The 22,512-nt window shown below is 37.5% G+C and overlaps 1 protein-coding gene across 1 annotated transcript in view; it reads right to left on the bottom strand.

Annotated features, from left to right (window-relative positions):
- Nucleotides 1-19,401, bottom strand: part of AKAP12 (A-kinase anchoring protein 12) — a 112,621-nt gene extending 93,220 nt beyond the window's left edge. Inside the window, exons 1-2 of the mRNA XM_072643699.1 lie at nt 19,342-19,401; nt 18,706-19,094 (exon numbers count right to left, since the gene is read on the bottom strand). Coding sequence (XP_072499800.1) covers nt 18,706-18,900 — 195 coding nt within the window. The 5' untranslated portion in view covers nt 18,901-19,094; nt 19,342-19,401. The remainder of the gene's footprint in view (nt 1-18,705; nt 19,095-19,341) is intronic.
- Nucleotides 19,402-22,512: the final 3,111 nt, after the last annotated feature.

Below are 22,512 nucleotides of genomic sequence, written 5' to 3'. Positions count from 1 at the left end.
AGAAAGGAGTTGTTGCTCAATGGTTTCAATCTATTTGTCCTTCCAATTAGTTGTTGTTACGTCCAACTCTTTGTGAACCAATTTGGCATTTTCTTGGCAAAGACATGAGAATGGTTTGCACAGATGAGCAAACTGAGGCAAACACAGTTAAGCTCAGGGTCACACAGCTAGGAAGTGTCTAAGGCCAGATTTGAACTTAGGAAGGAAGATGAGTCTTCTGACTTCAGGTCTAGCACTTTATCCATTTCACCATCTAGCTGTCCTAAAAGAGGGAGAGACAGAGACAGATTGTATGACACAAAGATACAGAAACAAAGACAGGGAGAGACAGGGGAAAAGGGGGATGAGGGACAAGGTAGGGAAGTGATGGGAGAAGAAAGAGACATGGAGAGATGGGGGGTAGAAAGATGATGGGGGGAGTGTGGGGAGAGAGGGATTAAGTATAGGTTTAACATGCTTCCCACTTTTTTTTGAGGGGAGAAGGCAAGGCAGTTGGGGTTAAGTGATTCGTCCAAGATCACACAGCTAGTTTCAAGTGTCTAAGGGCACATTTGAACTCAGGTCCTCCTGACTCCAGCGTTGGTGCTCTACTCACTTCGCCACCTAGCTGCCCCATGGCTTCCCACTTCTTGGCAGAAAGGTGATGAACTAGAGGTACAGAAAGAAATACATTTTCAGCCACTGCCAATATGTGAATCTGTTTTACTTGACTATATTTATAATAAGCAAGAGCTTTTACTTTTTGGTGGGGGATAAATATAGCTTTATATTAACATTTGCATAGTAGTGCATTATCTTTAAGCTACAAACTCTTCTAGATAAAAAAAAAAAAGATAAGAACCATGGTATTCATTAAAGCATAACTGCCAGTTTTCCCTGTCATCTTTCTTTACCTTGCACCTATCCTTATTGAACATTTAAAGAAATACTATTGACATAATACTTGCCTTCTTAAGTCATGGTGAATGGTGGGAGGAAGGAAGAGAACTCGGAACTTAAATTCTTTTTGTTATTAATTAATTTATTTTTAGTTTTCAATGTTCACTTCCACAAGATTTTGAGTTTCAAATTTCCCAAGACAGCATGCATTCTAATTACCCCTTCCCCAAATCTGCCCTTCCTTTTATCAATATCATCCTCTTCTGTTATCCCCTTCCCTTATATTTTCCCCTAGGGCAAGATAGAATTCTACACTCCATTGCCTGTATTTTATTTCCCAGTTGCATGTAAAAACAATTTTTAACATTTGTTTTTAAAACTTTGAGTTCCAAATTCTCTCCCTTCTTCCCTCCCTACTCACCCTCATTGAGAAGGCAAGCAATTCAATATAGGTTATTCATATGTAGTTATGCAAAACACTTCCATAAAAGTCATGTTGTGAAAGACTAACTATATTTCCATCTTATGCTACTTCCCTATTTATTCTATTCTCTCCTTTGACCCTGTCCCTCCTCAAAAGTGTTTGCTTCTGATTACTTCCTCCCTCAATCTGCCCTTCTTCTCTTCTCCTCTTCCCCCCTACTTTCCTATAGGATAAGATAGATTTCCATACCCAATTGAGTGTGTAAGCCAAATTCGATGGCAGAACTTAAAATTTTTAAAAAATGAATGTTTAAAATGTTAAAAACAATTTTAATGTAATTGGGAAACATTTAACAAAATAAAAATACATATTAAAAACACCATTGGTTCTTACTAAATATTTACTCCACTCAGATGCACCAATAAGGCATAGGATATAAAGGAAGTAGAAGTGGAAGACAGAACTTAGAACTCAGAAGTGCTATGTACTTTGATATACCAAAACCAAGACCATCTTCCACTCTACACCCATCTCACACATGGCCTGTATGTACGTGTAAGTATACACACACACGATTATAAGGAGGTCACTAGTAGAGTGGACTAGAGTGGAGTGGACAAAGAGCTGGCCTTGAAGCCAGAAAAACCTGAGTTCTGGTGCTGGCTCAATACACACTGACTGCTTGTCCCTGGGAAAGAAAACCATAGTGTTCTTGGCAACTTTCTAAACTTGGACTCCCTGATTTAGCACAATACTAACATGTACAAGACATTTTAATGTTTGTTGAATAAATGGTCATCTCTCAGGCTGTTTTTTAAAAAAAAATTTTTAAAAACTCTTTGTATACCTACCATAATGCCTAGCACAAAGGAAACTTAGATGTTATTCTAACTATCTAGGGTTACTATTACCAATGAGTTTTTCTGACTCATTGAGCACTAGAGATTTTTAATACATTTTGATACCTCAGGAGTTGGAGTCAATGATATATAGTTGTAATAGTCTTGAAAACGTACACACACACAAATTCTAATTTTCACTTTTGCAAAACACAGTTTGCCTTCCCCCTTGATAATAAAAGTTAGCATTTACATAACATTTTCAAGTTTGCAAAGCACTTTACAAGTATCTCATTTCTTCCTCACAACAACCCTGGGATGTATGTGACATCATAATCCCTCTCTCCATTTTACAGATGAGGAAACTGAGGCAGACAACAGTCAAATGACTTGCCTAGGATCACATGGCTAGCATACATTTGAGTCTATAGATTTTAACTCAGGAAGACCTGCCTCTAGGCCCAGTACTCTATTCACTGAGGCACCTAGTTGCCTCTAATAACCTAAACCATTGGCCTATGACTATTTTCAAGATTTTGTAACTAAGGGTAATTTTTGGAATTATTATACTATAGAAATTGTTCATAAGCTAAAAAGTATCAATTTGCTAAGAATCAGAAATTAGACATATATCACCAAGTTAAATGTCCATTTCCAAATACATTTTCCTTGACAGAACTTGGTGCCTCTGGATCTTTTACAGATTACTAGCCCTCCCCAATTATATTAGATTTGTGTGTTCACAAAGTAAAGGCAACTCACTATGAAAGCTCCTTTAACTCCCTAACACAGAACAGTGGCTTGTCTAGTAATCAGATTCAGAGATCTGACTTTAGGAAAGAAATCATTCTTCCTCTTCATGTCTTTATCCAATAGTGAAAGAAGCCAGCCGGTCAGGTCACTGCAGAGGAATCATGAGCTGTGGGGATTTTTCCTATTTTGTGACCATAAAAAGCAAGGAATGGATGACATTTCCCTTTGACTGCTATTGGTCTAAGGAAGAATGTACAACTCCATTCAAGAAAGCCCTTTCTGCCCTTCCCCTGATCTTCCGGAGAGTTCACATATAGTGACAATACTACTAGTATTCCTTGAGAGATCTGGAAAGTATTGGAGGGAACCGGCTCATTGACAGCATTTAACTCCACAATGCATCAATTGTCCTGGGCTCCAGAAAATATGGTTAAATGAAAATTTTCGAGGCACAACATGGGTTTGTGCTGGGATGTTTAACTCTAAGCTGAAATAATGAAGTGCTAGAAAGAACTCTTTGGCTGGGTCTCCAGATACAAACAAGTGTATATGTGAAGCAATTGTCTGAATTATTTAAGCAATGAAAATACTTTTTCCTTCAACTACTTAGAAATTTCATTCCAAAGCAGGATCCCCCTCTCCCCAATCATTTGAATAAGTTCCTCACTTCTCTATTTCACATTTACTGTACACAAGACATGGCAATTTTATTGCCTATTTATATACAAGTCAGGATGAACTGAGCTTCAAAAATGGACACTAAAACAAGTATTTTACATCATTACTTTAATAACAGTATTGTACCAGTTGGGAAATTCTCAGATTTCAAAACAGTTACTGCAAGCTCAAGCTGTTTTTATAATTTGATATAAAGAAATAAATGTGAAGACATCGTAAATAGTTAGTGAATTAAATACATGAATAAGAGAATTATTCCTTAGATTTTTAAGAACTTTATAAGACCTATCTTATGTCCAATCCAAATGCTCATTTTAAAACAACTTAAAATAATTTGCACACTAAGAAGAATGCATTCTGTAGACAGAATCTACAATTCTCTTGAGGATCTGTTTAAAAATTATTAGTCAAACATACCCAGAACCTTAAGAAAAGTTAATTCAACAACCCTAATTAACTTAATAATCTAGTATCCTAGGGGAGGGATAATAAGCAGCTTCAGGAATCATAGAAATATCTTGAGAAACTTTCTTCCACAAAAGCAATACTTTAAACTATGACCTACTTCCATGAACACTTAAGCATTCTTTGCATTCCTCTCCATCATGGAGAGATTGTTTATCAGGCACAGCTCCACAAATGGCCTGAAATCTCAGGCCACACTTTATTGCAAATTCAGATAAAATTGTTGGTCTTCTTTGTCTATCACAAGGATATTATTTACTTCTGTATCCAGGACATAAAATTCTTTGTAGTGTTACAAATTAAGTGCTTCATAAATTAATACCAAACATAAAACCTCTACATTTTCACTGAAAGGTCATAGTGTGATCATTCTAAGGACAATAAAACAAGGACAAAATATGATACTCTTATGTTAATAGGATTGAAAGTAAGTTATGTAAAATATTAACATATTTAAAATAACTCCAAAATACCCAATCAAATATACACAAAGGAACTTTACCCATTAAATTAAAATATTTTTTTAAAAAGCTACATAGGGTTAAACTTTAAAACTCTTCAAAAAAATGTAAAACCAAAACTATGAACTGATTTAATAAAATCTAATGGTTTACCATAGCTATTAGTAATTCGTCAAAGCAGTCTGACAGAAACTAGAGAAAAAAGATTTCAATTAATTATCTTGATAATTTCAAAATGAGTACAAGACTTAGACAAAAGGGATGACATCATAAACAAATTAGGGGAGCAGGGAAGAAATTAACTGTCAGACCTATGAAGAGGGGAAGAGTTCGTACCCAAACAAGAGATAGAGCATCACAGAAGGTAAAATGGACAATTTTGATTACATAAAATTAGAATGTTAGTAAGAAAACAAAATCAGTGCAGCTAAAATTAGAATGATCTTTGCAGCAAGGTTCTTTGATAAAGATGTCACTTCTAATATATATGGGGAACTGATTCAAATGTATAATAGTAAGATCAATTTCCCCATTTGATAAATGGTCGAAGCAGGCAGTTTTCAAAAGAAATACAAGCTATAATTGACCACAAGAAAAATGCTTTAAATTGCTAATAAGAGAAATGCTAATTAAAACTCTAAGGCATCACTTCAAATCATTTAGCTTGACACAACTGACAAAAAAGCAAACTGATAAGTCCTTGGAGGGTCCATGGGAAGACAGGTACATTAAAGTAGCATGGTGTGCTGTGGTCACACTGGAAAACAATTTGAACTTGGCCTTAAAAGTTACTAAACTGTGCATATTCCTTAACTCAGTTCATTACTAAGTCTACAACTAAGAGATCAAAGATAGCTTGTGTGTATCAAAAATATTTGTAGTAGCTCATTTAGTGGTGGGCAAAGAATTGGAAACTGAGAGAGGATGCCTATCAATTAAGGAATGACTAAACAATCTGTGGTATATGAACGAATAAATGAAGGAAAGCTATTATTATTCAGTAAATGTCGACTCTATTAGGTGGAGGTAATGAGGCAGTACAGGCAATTAGGTGGCACAATAGATAGTGTACTGGGCCTGTGGAGTTGAAAAGACTTCATGAGTTTAAATCAGATCTCAGGCACTTACTAGCTGTATGACTCTGGGTAAGTCACTTAACCCTGTTTGCCTCAATTCCTCATGTAAAATGAGCTGAAGAAGGAAACAGCAAAGAACTCCAAGACTGTTGCCAAGAAAACCCTAAATGGAGTTGGACATGATTGAAACTAATGGAAAAGAAACAAGAAATGGTGAAGGGGATAGTTTCAACCTGTGAATTGACTTGTGAATTAAGTAGAATCAGGAGAACAATTTATTTTAAAAAAAAACAAAAACAATGTCATTGGGGCAGCTAGGTGACATAGTGGATAGAGGACCAGCCCTGGAGCCAAGATGAACTGAGTTCATCTGGGGCCTCAGATACTAACTGCCCAAGTCACTTAACCCCCATTGCCTTCAAAAAATTAATGACAAACAAGTTTAAAAGATTTAAAAACTCTGATCAACACAACGACCAACCAAAATATCAGAGAATTCATGACAAAACATTCTATTCACCTCTTGAAAGAGAGATGAACGTCTCAGAGTACAGATTGGGCATGTATATATTTTGGACAAGGAATTTCTTTTATTTAACTATACATATTTGTAACAGGGGATTTATTTTTCTTGCTTTCTCAAAGGGGAGAGAGAAAAGGCAGATTTAAATGATTTAAAAATGTAATTTAAAAACTTTTTTTTTTTTTTTTTACAAAAAAGGAAGCCATTTACTCTGAATTTAGAGAGAATAGTTAGAAAGGACAATAAAACTAATTTTTCCATTTTAAAATTTGAGGTTGATCATACAGATGAAATGGTATCATTTCTAACCTCTTAAAGAAACAGTACTAAAAAAAAAGAGATTGAGCTTTACCAGTTTCCTGTTGCTATTCATGGCTTAAAATCTTATTCTCTACTAGTCCTCTAATTTGTATTTTTAAGTATTTCATGATAAACTCCTTTAGTATGGAAATCATACATAATGCTTTGCAAGGATCTTTGTCCAAAATTATCTGTATCAGGGAATCTTAACTTTTTAGCAAACAAATAAGATCTATCAAGTATTTCACTAAAAATGTACCTTAATATTTACGCATTTATGCAAATGAAAAATTAAGCATATGGATCAGTAATATCTCTATAATAAAAGGAGGGAATGAAAATGCCCATAATTTTTTCTAACTGCTTAATATCTTTCCCCTTAAGATTTCTTTTAAAAAGTGATCCCTCCATGTCAACATTGTGTCACATCCAGCATTGTTTTCTTCTTTGTATATTTGATCTTCCAATTTAGTGTACAAAAATCCTCTAATTATCAATATAAACCGAGGTAAAAAAAAAAAAAAAAGTAAGGAGACCAATGGAAGATGTGCTGTGCATAATCCAAATGGAAGAGTGAATCTTTTAGTGTCTCTTGTTTGCTGAAGACATTGTGCTCATTCTGCCATATCTTAGATTATTTTAAGGAGTCAGAGCTAACAATCCTTGGGGCATGGGGAGTTGAAATCATAATAGATAAAGAGCGACGATTATCTAGACCATGGCACACAGATGGAAGGCCAGTGTGGGCCAGTGTGGCTAGCCCATTGAATTAATCAATCAGTGCACCTATCTTGGACAGGGCTTATAGATGTTCAAAGAACTGAGCCCAGAATTAAATCATAGAGAGGTTAGACTACATTTGGAAAACTTCATAGCTTTCTCGACAATTACAATTGCTTCCTGAAAAGAAAAAAACATCTTTTAAACCAGTATATCAATGAGGTGATATCGTTATAAAGCATAAATTTCTAAAGAATCAAAATTGCTGGCAATCTAAAAGGCAATGGCTGCCAGGTAGAATAAACTATTTTCATCCAGTCTCTTCTATACACAAACTGTAGAAAGAAGTACTTTTAAGGCACACTAAAGAGATGTAACTTGGTCACCAACATTAGGGAAATATTGACCATGTTGGCAGATAATCAGAGACTAAGCTAGCTCAAGTGAATTAAAAAAAGTAGTGTTTTCAAGGAGGCCAGAGTAGTCTGCAAACAACTGAAAGTCATAACTGCAAAGGAAAATCAGGCAGGAAAAATCAAAGAGGAATGACATTTAAATCTTGCATTTAAAGGCTGCTTATCAGAAGGAAACATCTTTGAAAGGAAAGAATCACCCAACTCTTTGCCCCAGGTGGAAAAAAAAAGCTGTCAAAAAAAGTGTAGCAGGAAGGACGCCCTTATCATGGAACTTCAGAAGGAGAATCTTGCTCCAAACAGACTTAGCCTCACATTTGGTCCAGCTTCTCTGCCCTGTATTTTAGAAGTAACTCAGATGTAAGGGTTGAGGAGGTGGACTACTAGTGTGGGTCAATACCTGTAGCAGCAAAGTGATCCTATGGGTGAAGAAAAAAAATGTTCAAGACTATGGTGATATTTGCTAAAGAAGTAACAATGGTCAGAAGAAGGAACTTGACTGACTGACTAGTTGACTTACTTGGAATCAAGGATTTAGTTACCCAGAAAGAGTTTTGAAAGAGCATGGAGACTAGTGAGGATCTGTGAGACAGAAACTGGTTCTGATCATAGGATGTTAAAGAAGAAGGGATTTGTAACAGCGGTTTTATTTCATAACCTGAGAGATCATCTAGTACAAACCCTTCACTTTACAGATAAAGAAACTGAGGCACAAAGAGGCAACAAAGAAAGAAATGATTTAAAATCGAGTCTTGATTTCAAATCCAGCTTTTCCCACTCATGCTCCTCCACAAGGCTTAGGGATAAAGGAAACTAGAGTCTACATTTTCTATAGCTTTTATAATCTTAAAAGCTAAATAAGATGTTATGTGGCCAGAAAACAGAATACCTGCTGACAGAGTTCAGGAACACTGTGACTTTGGGTTCAAGTAGTTAAATGGATAAGTTGATGAGAAACAGAAAGAGAGATTAGACACGAAAGTTTCTGCTTCCCAAGAACCAAAGGAGTTGAGGGAAATTGTTCTGACCACTAATGGGAAGGTTAAAAAAAAAAGTCTTCTAGAACGGCTGAATACATTATAGTACATAAGTATAATGGATTATTTTGCCACTATTTTCTCTTGTGTTTTGTTTTGTTATTTCTCATGGTTTCTCCCATTCATTTTAATTTTTTCATGCAACATAACCAAGGCAAAAATGTATTTAGTAAGAATGTATGTGTAGAGCCCATATAAGATTGCATGCTGTCTTGGGGAGTGAGGGAAGAAGGGAGGGAGGCGGGGGAGGGGGAGATATTAATATTTATGGAAGTGATTGTGGAAAACTGAAAACATATAAATTTATAATAATAATAATAATAAAAAGAAATAACTAAAGGAATGGTTTCAGAGAAACCTGGAAAGACTTGTATAAACTGACCCACAGTGAAGTGAATAGAACCAGAAAGACTTATTGGATAGTAATAACATTGTAAAGAAAAGTAACTGAAAGCCAAAGAACTCTGGAGTCCCGGTTGTTCTCTGCATTGGTCAGAGGGCCAATAATCAACCGTAGTAACCATTTCTGCCTCCAGGCAGGGTGATGGACACAAGATGTATAATGAATTATGTTTGGACATTTGACTTTGTTACAATGATTATGAATTTTTTTTGTAGGGGTAGTCATTAAGAGTGGGGAAAGAGAGAGAAGTGATAGTGTTGTCAAAAAGAAAACAAAGAAAGTGAAGCTATTGAGGGTTTTTTTTAAAATGCACATTCAGAACAGAAAGTTCAGAATTGAAGAGACGAGAATATTTTTCAAAGTAATATATTAAACATGCTTTTTGAAAATAGGTTTATAATAGGTTCGTGCTTTCACATATCAACCTCTTTCTCCGTTCTACTTTGTATATTGAAGTGGTTTTTTTTCTAAATTCAGAAGAATAAAATTAAAAAATAAGAAAGTAGAGGCAAACTGAATTGAACAAAGAAAAGGATCTTCTTGTACCGCAACTAACTGCACACCTCACGCCTGACTCATGATGACAGCCTCCTTGCTTCTTCTAGTCTAGAGGCTCCTACCCTATTGGTGTCATGGACCCCTTTTGCAGTCTGGTGAAGCCTATGGATCCCTTTTCAGAATAATTTTTGTTGCCCTCATTCATAACTGAAGGAAATGTTGAATTCTATTTAGAGATCAGTGGAAAATAAAGATGCAACTATTTTTTTCCATCCAAATTCATGGATCCCTTGAAATCTAGATTAAGAACCCTGTTCTGGTCATTCTTGACTAACTCCACCTTTAATCTTCCTAAAGAACATCTCCTAGACAAGAAAAGAAAAAGCCAATGACTTACCCTTGATTCTGGGATAATGCTTCTAAGCCTTCCACAATCTGACACCAAACAACTTTCAGTCACATCACCACCCTAACTGTCCAAACTGCCCTGAAAATATGCCTGGACTTCATTTTGTTCATGGAATGCCTATCCCAATTCTCTTCTTGTTGTAATATCCAACTCAGATCCAATTTTGGTAAAGTCTTCTTTGACCCGTGTTCACATAAGATCTCATCCCCCTTCACCCAGCTGACAAATTGATTTTCCTAAAGCCCAGAGCTAACTATTCAATTAACTCCAGTGCCTCTGCCCTGTAGGACTGCAAATAAAATCCTCTGGCAATTAAAGTTACAACCGGTGTGTGTCCTTCTTATATGTCCAGTCTTTCATTTTATTCCATTCCAAATACTCTATAATCCAATTTCCCTGACCTACTTGTATGTCCTTGCCCACAATTCTTCATTTCCAAACTACACGCCTTTGCAATGGCTGTACCCCATGCCTGGAATGTTCTCTTTTCTCTCCCCTCTCCCTCATGACTTTCTAAATTCATTCAAGACTTAGCTCCAATCTTACCCTCTGCAGGAAATTTTTCCTGCTTTTTCCTTCTCTTCTCAACCACAATCCTCCTCAGGTTACCTTACATTTATTTAGGCTATATATATTTTATATGAACATGGTTACGTGTATATTGTCTTCCTCATTAGAATGTATGTTCCTTGAGCAACAGGAATGATGTTTTTTTATCCTTTTTTGTATCCCCAGAACTCAGGATGATGCCTGGATATTTAATGTTTGGTAATCTCCTCTAGCATCCAACACAGTACCTTATATATAAGCAATCTCACTAGATTTTATGATTTGATTTATGGACTCAACAGAAGGGAAACCATCCAGGTTATTGGTAACTGGTATACTTACTAGGCGAAAGGTTCCATTTCTAGGTCCATAAAGAGGCCACAGTTCCTCCCATGAGGGCAACAGAAGGAAAAAATTCATTTGTTTAGGGGTTTTCTCCTCAGTCACAATCAACCAGTTACTTAGAACAGAAAGAATTAAGAGAGTATGCCTTTCTATCATCTCTCCCTAGTTGCATCAGCAGTTAAAAATGAAATTGTAAACCTGGGGAAAGATGAGGGAAATAGCACAAGAATCACTTTAATTTCTATTTATAGTCTATTGCCTAGCACACAGTAGGCACTTGATTGTACAAACGGATTCCCAAATATCTTCCCACTCAGGATTATTGTAGTTTCACATTTCTGCATAGAATAAGGGAAGGTTATCCACTAAACTGCAAAATGAAATTGAGATATCATATTTACATATCAGATACAATTGAAAATGATAGTAGAAGGGAATTAGGCTTAGCCAGAATTACAACTTCAGGTTTTTGTTTTGCTTTAAAAAGTAAACCTTTGTCACAATTTGGAAATAGAAACAGGATGATCACCATTCAACTGTAATCTCTTGGTGATAACTGAAGCATTTCAACAGAGTCAGAAAACAGAATACATCACACTTTAATATGAAAATGAGACAGCACTGGGCAGAGCTTAGAAGCCTAATCCATCCATTGTAAGGAGAAAAGATTCCAAGGGAGTTTCAGGATATTGTTTTCTCAAGGAGTGGCTATCTGCTTCCTCATAATCCCATTTTTCTAAAGGATAAGGAAGGGTTAGGAAGAAATTTCTGGCACTGAGAATTGCTTCCAAGAATCATCCCAGATAACTAAAGAATTGAACTACTACAGAATATTATTTAAGAATATCTTTATTTGAAAAGTCAAAAAGGAAAAAAAAAGAGGTCCTTCATTTAAAATATCCCATAATTGTAAAAAGGAAAAATTCATCCTTTTCCCCCTTAATAATTTAAAGTATCTGCCACTCTGTAATAATTTCAGAATACTATTTTCTTTTTAAAAATTTACAAATTGAAACTACACTTTAAGAAAGTAAACAATCACATGGAAAAATAAGAACGATGATAATAATAATGGCTAGTACTTATGCAGCATTTTAACGTTTGCAAAGCACAGTATATTATCTCACTTTTATCTTCACTATGACCCTAGGATATAGGTGCTATTATTATTCCCATTTCACAGTTGAAGAAACTGAGGCAAACAGAAGTTAGTGACTTGCCTAAGACCACACAGCTAGTGTTTAAAAGCAGGACTTGAAGTTGGGTCGTCCCAATACCAATTCTAGGATTCTATCCATTGTGCCACCTTTTATATACATATATAAATAAATGAGGGGGCACTTTTATTGAAGGAGATACAATAACTATTTACATTTTACTTTGTCAGATCTTTCTTAACTCCTGATATGACAGGGTAGCATGAACTTGGAATCAGAAGAAGTCCAGGTCTGCCATGTACTAGCTGCATACTTTGGGCAAGCAATTACTCTCTGAGCCTCAGTTTTCCCATCAGCAAAATATATTTAAACTCTATATACCACAGTGGTGAAGATTCACAATGAAATCATCATTGGTTTTGTAACTGTACTTACATACATATATAGTGAAGCCAGGAGGCAGACTCACACACATACATTCCAACACAAACACAAATTCACAACAGCTTATGGATATAATTCTCAACAGCCAAGATCACAGGCAACATCAACTGAAATCCACAAAAGCCATGATATTATCTCTTATTTAAACCTTTCAACAAATCTGCTATAAAGTAGAAAATTCTACTTCATGTCCCTTTCAGTTCTTAGTCTCTAAATGGTCGAAAAGTTGGAAAGATAAAAGCCTGTGGCTATTTCATCCTTAAAACAAAGAATTCATAACTGTAAATTTATTTTATGGATACATGCTTTTTTTCATGTGACTTAAAATGACTCCATTCCTCATCCCAGCCCTTAATATGAATTTTACTCCAATGTTTGTTTTTCATCATCCCTCTCATGCCTCATCCTTGGTTTTTGTTGACTATGTCAGTGGAGGGGAAGCTGTGGCACATCCCACCAAGCTGGAAAGACCTGGTGGACAGATGGTCAGAGAAACAGCCTGGCTAAATTTAGCAATGCTCATTAACAGAAGGTTGGCCACCAGGCAATTACATTTCTTGTCCATAGCAACGCATGAAGATTGTCTATTAAAGCATGATGGGGTTGTGTTCTGAGAGTACGCACACCACTGACATCACAAATCTTTTGAAGTGTTTTTTTTTTCCTGTTAGTTTTTGGTTGCCTAATATTTTTAAATGAACTAGCTATTAAAAATGCCAACCTGTCATATGAATGAATGAAACGTTTATTAAGTGTTTACTATGTACCAAGTGTTCTAAATGCTGGGGATACAAATACAAAAACAAGGATGACACAAGTTAAGGCAGAGATGGATCAGGGGAGAACTGTTTTGATCTGGGAAGGCACAAAAATAGTGAATAGAGCCACACAACAGTTGATTGACTCTTTCCAGAAGAAAAAAAAAAAAACCCAACCAAAACAAATGGTAGTATTGATTTGATTAGTTCTCCAACCAAGAGAGTAGAAGGAGTTTGTATTTCTAAGAAGTATAAGGCAAGAAGATGGCTAGGGTAGCCAACTGACTGTGTTATGAAACATGATCTTTTCTGGGGCTAGCCATGGGAGTTTGTGGTTATTCATCAATCAGGATACCCCAGCACTAAGAAAAGACTTTCAAAACTGAGGTGATTAACAACCCCCTAAAGGTCTGATCTCTGGATAAAGAGGATCAAAAGATTAAGATCTGGAAGGAACTTTAGAGAATCAATTAGATCAAACCCCTCACTTTAGAGAAAAGGAAATTGAGGTTTAAGTAATACATGCAAATTCATAGTGAGTAACAGAGGATACATTTGACCCCGGATTAGGTACTCTTTCCACCACACCAATTGTATTGTATTTGGTTTGTTTGTACAGTTTGGATTATATTTGGTTTTTCATTTTGTTTTGTTCTTTGTGAGAGACGTTGATCTTATTACTTTTCTAAGAATACTAATTAGGAGTGACAGAATTCAGATCTTTTCCCTAACTGAATTTAATACAAGTCTTGCTCACATAATCATGCCTATCTAGGTATCAATAAATGGCATTTAAAACTGTTGATGATTAATGAGAAGAATTATGGGCTTTTTGGTGGGCACAACACACCCAAAACTGAACATTGAGTACTTCCTGAAACATTAAGTTAAAAAATATTCCCAGATACCAATATTAACCTAGGGGAAAATCAGCATGACTAATTACAGCCTAATCACCAATTATCTGTACAATGCAGATGACCTCCACTCCTAATTGGTCCATATTTTTCATCCACATATTCTTCTACTTTAGAAGTTCACAAAATATGTATTCACCTTCTAGGGACCAGGTACCCCTCCAAGAACCTGTTACATACGTAATGTAAGAAGTTAGTCCTGAGAATACAAAGGAAAAATGAAACGGCTCCCTCACCTCAAGGACCTTATTTACTGGGGTACAACATATACGCAGATAAACGTTGTGTAAATTCACAACAAAATTATACAAACCTAGACTTGGGGGACCACCCCAAGACAATGCCTTGATTTGAATCGATCAAGGATTTACTAAGCACATTTCATGTGCCAGACACTGTGATGAATATGGGCTGATTTCACGGTTATTTCCTAACACCTCTAAGCAACAATTGTGCCATGTTGGCTAAAATAGAATGGAAACATAACCAGCTTCTCTAGGCTGGCCCCCTGCTCAAACCTCTTCCCTAACTTTCCTGCCCCCAGCTGGGGGAGATAATGTCTCATACTGATGCAAAACACTGGCCTATTTTAAGTTTACTCTAAAACTTAACCATCTTAAGGCTGGGAGAGGTAGAGATAGGTCAAGGGTGTTAGTGGCAAAATTTTAAGTAATTGTTTAAGGATCTGAAAGCAAAATGTGGTGGGAGAGGTCACTTCAGTAGGTAGTCACTAGTGACTATAAAATAAAACACAAAAATAAAAACACTTTCAAAGATGTAACAGAAAAAAATCCACTCTTAGGCTGAATGTTACCCAAAATTAAGCTATAGGCCACATGAATGAAAATTAAGATGCTACTGAACTTCACTTGTTTCTAATACAGGACATATGAGTACCAAACCCAGAAATCAGTTTCAGACTAGCAGATTCTTGGAAGAATTCTTAAGTTTCCTTAAAAAAAATAAATTTGCAACAAGCTATGCGTAGAAGACACTCTCCCTCCAGTTCAATTCAAATAGTCTAAAAGGTAATAATAGAGCCTTTGTATGCACAAAATGCCAAGGTGGGGCAACTAAAATCATTTACCTACTCCCTTTGACCTGCTAGACTAGATAATGTAATTACTGTATCATCTTTTGATGGTGTACACAGTAATTTACATATCTTTCAATAAGTGATTAATTGAGAATAAAAAGAAATACAATTGCAACACAAATCCAACTAAATTTACATTTGCTCTGAGAAAGAATTTTAGAAAAGTTCATGTATACAAAATTCAAGACATTCTCCCTTACCACAGATAGCACCTGTAGGCAGAGAGTCCAAAGTAGTCAGTCACATTGGCTTTATTTCAAAGCTGCTTCAATAGCTAGAAATCACAAAGAAGAGAACGGTGCAATTTCTGTCAGTTGTAAATAAATAACTTGTATTATATGCTGCTTTCCTCACAACAACCTTGTTGAAATAGGTATTACAAGTATTATATCTTCATTTACAGACTAAGAAACGCCCCCAAAATGAGACTCAGAGGTGACACTCAAGGTTACAGAGCTAATGAATGGATGAACACAACAGAGAAGCAAGTTTCCATGTTGTTTACATTATTCCACATTGATAATGGAATATGAAAATGTTATTGCAAGTCTAATAGTTTGTGTCTAATTGTATCAATGAAGTTAAGAATGAACAAATGGAGCATAAAAGGGATAAGATTATAATGAGATAAAGATTTTAAAGTGGAAAATTATCAAGGAAAAACCTCAGATCAAGCCACACCCTTAAACCTCTCTACACATTACAGAACAAAATATAATTCAAGCCAAGTTGAACCTATAAATATTATTTGGATCACTTGGATAATGAAGATATCTGAAACTGAAATAATGGATATAACTAGTCCCCTTCAATAGCCATGCATGGTTAACTGGATATTGTCTACACAAAGGAGACACATGAATGTCAAGGGTAATAACCAAGAAAAATACCCCAAACCTCTGTTAGTCAATGGTTTCTGTCTCCTACAAAGAAAATTAAGCCAATGTGCCAACATGGAACAGAACAAACTAATTGGAATTTTATCTCTTCTGTCTTTTACCAAAAAAGAGAGGGATGCTAATGAGCAATTAAATGGCCAAGAGCAGAAGCAAAGAACCATGGGAATTCTCAAACTGGGTTAACTAGCACCCAGATAAAATGAAAGGACCAGACTTTAAGAATACCTCAAGAGAGCAATAAAATTTTTGATTCAACTGATGCTAGTTGTAGTGTTAAAGGTCTCAAGATTAAGAACTCAGAAGTCACTCAACTTGGATCCCTTTTAAAAATAGCTTTAGTATTTCATAGCACCTCTTGAATACTTCAAAACCATTCATGATTGCATTGATAAAGCTGCTTCCATATCACTGACACTTACTGACAAGCACTTCATATCCTCCAACCTTTAGTACAAGGTCTTTCAGAGTTGTTGGAGTCAAAAAACATCCATCAGCTGACAGGTATCTGAGACTGCGGTTCTCCACACTTAGGCTGGTCCTCCAAATAGATTCACTATGTGAAATTTGGGAGGACTAGTTTAAATGAAAAAATAAAATCTGTACATTTTTCTATAATAGAGCTAAGTCAAGAGATAAGTTTATATTGGTTTGTCAAACTGCTGTCCAAATAATATGCCAACAAGTTCATGAATTATGGGATTTGTTTTTCATTTTAAGAAACCACTTTAAAAAATATACAGGGTATCCCAAAAGTCTTAGTACAGTCCTATGCCATTAAGCTCTTAAAGCATAGGCATGCACTAAGACTTTTGGGACACACTATATAACTATCTGTAGAGTTTAGCTCTTTCAAGATTTGAGGGCAGGGAGAAGAGACAGAGTGGGCCATTCTTGAGTAGGAGCACTAAAAAAGAATATAATCACATTCATAAATCATCTCCAAGCTCAGAATTCTCAGAAAATTAAGTCAAGTTTTGAACTCTTTTCAAATTTTAAGCTATCTAAATACTGTTATTTTTTACTGCGACAACTTGACTCATACAACTATAGTCATGGATATAGCCTTGAAAAATGTTAAGTATAAGGGCATTTTATCATTTATCCTGACCTCAGTTATATTACCATTCTCTTAAAGCCAACTGTTCATCATCTATTTTAAAAAAATACCCTAATATACCATTTATTATCATTGCCTGTCAGCTACTTGAAACACAGCTTCAGTAAGCAAATACTAGTAGCTTGTATGATAAGTAGGATTTCTTTAAGACATTGGGATAAAATGAGTTATGTCAACATCCTCATAGCAAAATAACCAGGCAACAAATAACTAGCTTAAAGGGAAAGTTCATTTTTTTGAGATCAAGGGGGATAAAATCTTAATTCTCATATTTAAAACCAATTGAAACCTAGAATGTGTGTGTGGGGGGGGATTTCAATCTTTAACACACAAGTCTAGAGAAATTTCAACACAGTAAAACTTTGTTTTTTCCCTTTAAAACTGTAATTAATCTTAGTAATTGAAATATTCAGAAATGAGTTTATACACTCTTCAAAACTGGGTATCAGTAATAGTCTTGCTAAAATATACACACTTACTAGGAAATTTTTGCAGGTTCAATTCCATTAAAAAAAAAAACAAACCCTAGTGGCCAGAATCAACTAATTACGTTGTCTTTCAAGCAGAAGCTGAGCACTGTAATCAAATATTGTACTTCTAAAGCTTCTACAACCGAAGTTATCTTCCCAGGATAAAAGTATAAACACTGCGTATATATTAATCTACCAACACATCCTGTGAGAACTTCCAAGAGACGCTATTTATTTAACCAACTAGGTTCAAAGACAATGAACTGAGAGAAAATGGGTGGGGTGCCGCCCACTTTGGGCAACTTGTCAATTCCAGAACCGCTCTTCCCCTTGGCGAAGACCGAGCCTGCACAGGTCTCCCTTGGCAAGGAGCGACTGCACCGCAAGCATCCTCTGCATTAGGAAGGCGAGGCGTCTGCAGAGCACAGGGCAGCTGTCGCAGGACAGGGTACCAATACCGGGCTGGGTTTGGGCCGCAGGCAAGCGCTCCAGGCGTAGACCTGCCCTCGAAAAATACTAGGAGAAATGAGGGTGGGAAGGACCCAGTTCTCTCAAATCCCCGCCCATCAGAACCAGAGAAAGAACTTCTAGTGCGGGGTCGGTCTCACCTAATGGCCCTATTTCCCCTGTGGAGGTGGGGGTGGGGGGTGGGGGTGGGGGAGGAGAGGAGTTAAATGTCCTTTAATCCGTGGGGTTTAAAAAGAAGTACAGCACCTAACTCGGGGTAGGAGGAGTGCCGAGGGGGTGGGGGAGACCACCCGCCCCGTAGCAGCGAGCCCCCGCGAATCCAGGACTAGCGTGTGACGCCCTCCCTAGCCCAGCTCCCTACCCGACGGGGTGTCCAGTCCCGGGGGCAGGGCAACGAGGACCCAGGCAGGCTTTCGCCTCTAGCTCATGGGAGACCACTGGAATGGCCACAAAGTTTTCCCAGACAGGCGGCAATAATGCAGAGGGGTCTCACCCCCTTGCTCTCCCTGCAGCTGCCGCCTATCCCAGAGCCGGTAGCGCCCACCACCCTCGTGGAGAGAGGCGCAGAACGAGAGAGTGTGATGGGGGTGGGGGAAAGACGCTTTACCTTGGGGGAGGCGGGGGCTGCGCTCGTGGCGCGGTCCCCCGGAGATTCCGGAGCAGCTGCTGCGGCTGCAGCCTCCGTAGAGGGGCTGCCGTTCTCCGGCTCCGCCAGCACCGGGGCCCCTGCCGCTCCCGGCTCGGCTGCATCCGTCACTGCTCCCGGCTGCGGCGCCGTCACTGTAGAGCTCCCCGCGCCCATGGCTCCACTGCGGTTCTTCTCGGGTCAGCCGCAACACACCGCACTCACGCACACACACACCGCACCGATCTGCTTTCCACCAGCCTCACGGAGGCTCCCGCAGTCGGTTGGGGAGTGAGGGAGGACCGGCTCCTTAGGGACCGATGTCCCAAGCCACTTGGATTCACCTGCCTCCTCCTCGGGATGAGCCTGGACTGCGAATGAAGGAGACAGGCTCTCTGCAAACTCCTTTAAAAAAAAAAGCCACCACCTCTAGGCCTCCTCCCCCACCCTTGTTTTTCCCTCTCTTCATCACATGAGCTCAGCCCCAGACACGCCTTGCAGCAGCAGCAGGAGCAGCAGCAGCATCTCCCACCCCAAGCAAAGAGGGACTACTACCGCTAGCGGAGATACCCCCAGTGAAAGCTTGCACCCCTACTTTCACCGCAAGCTGCTCGTTACCTCCTAGAGCTTCTCGTGCACACCCAGGGAGTCCAGGGCTTTCGTGGACATCCGCCCCAGATTTGCTGGAGGAGAAAAGGAAGAAATGAGGGAGAAGGCAACCCCCCCCCCCCCCACACACACACACACACCCGAAATTGGATTAACTGGGTTTTATTAAATGATTGATACCTCAAGGGAAGGTCTTCTGGGTGGTGCCTGACCTTCAGCTCACGAACAAGCAAACACAAGGCCTCCGCTTCTCTCATAAATTGTTTTCTATTCTAAACATTTGTTTTCCCCTTCTCTTTGATGGGGGGGTGGAGATGGAGAAGAGGTTTACTGCTCCCTTCGCAACATTAACCCTGATCAAATTGCTTAATAGGGGAGAAGTAACAAATGGAGCAGCTATACGTTTAGACTATGGCTAAGCTTTGCAACTGGTGCCATTTCACTTTCACATACTCTCCATCCAAAAGGATGTGATGGCATCCAATCTCATAAATTAAATCGACCTTCTTCCTTTCTTGGGGAAACATTAGAAAAATGTAGCTGTGACAACATGGGCCCATCCTCTTTATTTTAATACCTTATGTTGAAAATTACAAATAAAATGAAAAATTGTGGCCAATTCTCCGCCCCCCCCTTTATAAAATGATGCTCAATTAAGCCCAAGGTACAAAGTTAATTCCAATTTAAGTTGGCCTTGTTCTGTTACATTATGCTTTCAGATATGGTAGTCTTATTTAAAGTAATTGATGTATTGGCTGATACACAGACAAAATGATGGTGGGAAACTCTCATCCTTTCCCCACCAGCACCTTCATCAGCTCTAATTAAACTCTCTGTTTCAATGAATGACTTGAATCATCTGGTGCAGGTAATTTACTATTTTTAAAGTAGCACACTCTTTTCTCTTTTCTTTTTCAATTTAATAATTACCCAGATTTAGTCCTACTCAGACCACAACGTTTATGAAAGTAATATTTTGAGTACCAGTTTCTGACAGGCAAAAATGAATTATAGTGACAAACATCTTAGGGAAATACTGAAGATATTCCTTTTAACAATTTGGTTAAGGACACAGATCATTCTATCAGTGCATAATCTGTGTGCTCCACTTTCAACATGTTTTCAGAATCAGAATTTGTTTATTTTGAGGGAGTGAACAAGGGCAAAGGCCTTTGGGATGTATTCCTTGAGAAAGATTTTTTTCTTTTCTTTTTGATGTTAAGATTTCCATGTATTCAGTTCATTTTGATTTTTGATTTTCAATCATTACTATCTGATTAGAAAACTCATCAGTATTCATTCCATTTTTACATATACTAATTGGAAATCTATAATGACATTACATTGAAAAGCATTCTAAAACAATTTTCTTTTCATTTATATCTTAGTGTTTTGTGGGGAGAGGGGAAGAAAGATTGAATTTTAAGACTGATATTTAAATTCCAGTATTTAAATATTGTCATTTCTGTTACCAACAAAACTGCTGCCACAAAACTTTCCTATTATATTCAATGGCCATTTAAATTCAGTCTTTGTTATTGTTCAGTCATGTCTGACTGGTCCTGGAATCAGGAAGATGTTCATATCTGGCCTCAGATACTTACTACCTTTGTGACCTTAGGCAAGTCACTTAACCCTATTTGCCTTGGTTTCCACACCTGTCAAATGAGCTGGAGAAGGAAATGGCAAACCACTCCATTATCTTTGCCAAGAAAACCACAAATGGGGTTACAATAAGTCTGACACCACCAAAATGACTTGAAAAATATCTTGACTCTAAATTGGCTGCTGTAACCACTGAGAAACCTGGCTTCCAAATTGAGTCTTTAGCAGATTCTTTTACATGTTCCTCATGTTTAATTATGTTTACATTTGAAAAAATTGTCAAAACATGCTGACCAAGCATAATTCACCCAATCAAGCCCATATATGGGGATCATTTTAAATGTCCAGGACCAGACTTTCTTCTATGAGCATCTGATATATAGATGTTTCAAATTGGTAAAATAGCAGAATACCTATGAAAACAAAACTGTAATTTAAAGAACTTCATAAACTCAAGTAGTCTTTATTCTTAATATTACTCAGGTGAGATCAGTTATTTTGTAATACAAAATAACTTGCTGGCACTAGTGAACAGTTCTAGTAGTGGCACTGGTTAACTATACAGTATAGAGTTTTCTCTATAAGCGCTTATATTTTCACATGTTGGACTATTCTTTTCTCTTTTGTATAGATTTAAGGAAAAATGAGTGGGGTACTTTGAAGATTCTTTTTTTCAATTTAAATTTATTTATTTAAGTTTTCAATGTTCATTTCCACAAAATTTTGGGTTCCAAATTTTCTCCCCATTTCTCCCCTCCCCCACCCCAAAATGCTGAGCATTCTAATTACCCCTATCACCAATCTGCCCTCCCTTCCCTTATCCCCATCTTCTCTTTTGTCCTGTAGGACAAGATAACTTTCTATACCCCATTACCTGTATTTCTCATTTCCTAGTTGCATGCAAGAACAATACTCAAGAGCTGTTCCTAAAACTTTGAGTTCAACTTCTTTTCCTGTCTCCCCACCCATCCCCTTTGGGAAGGCAAGCAATTCAATATAGGCCATATCTGTGTAGCTTTGCAAATGACTTCCATAATAGTCATGTTGTGTAAGACTAACTATATTTCCCTCCATCCTATCTTGCCCCCCATTGCTTCTATTCTTTCTTTTGACCCTGTCCCTCCCCAAGAATGTTGACTTCTAATTGCTCCCTCCTCTCATTGCCCTCCCTTCCATCATCTCCCCCACCCTGCCTATCCCCTTCTCCCCCACTTTCCTGTATTGTAAGATAAGTTTTCATACCAAAATGAGTGTGCATTTTATTCCTTCCTTTAGTAGAATGTGATGAGAGTAAGCTTCATGTTTTTTCTCTCACCTCCCTGCTTTTTCCCTCCACTGAAAAGTCTTTTACTTGCCTCTTTTATGAAAGATAATTTGCTCCATTCCATTTCTCCCTTTCTCCTCCCAATATATTTCTCTCTCACCCCTTAATTTCATTTTTTAAAGATATGATCCCATCCTATTCAATTCACCCTATGCTGTGTGTGTGTGTGTGTGTGTGTGTGGAAAAAGTTTCAAGAGTTACAAATATTGTCTTTCCATATAGGAATGTAAACAGTTCAACTTTAGTAAGTC

Source organism: Notamacropus eugenii, chromosome 2 (assembly GCF_028372415.1).
Source record: "Notamacropus eugenii isolate mMacEug1 chromosome 2, mMacEug1.pri_v2, whole genome shotgun sequence".
In the NCBI taxonomy this organism is placed as follows: domain Eukaryota; kingdom Metazoa; phylum Chordata; class Mammalia; order Diprotodontia; family Macropodidae; genus Notamacropus; species Notamacropus eugenii.
Note: the sequence above shows the minus strand (reverse complement) of the source record. Positions and strands in the feature narration are given on the sequence as shown.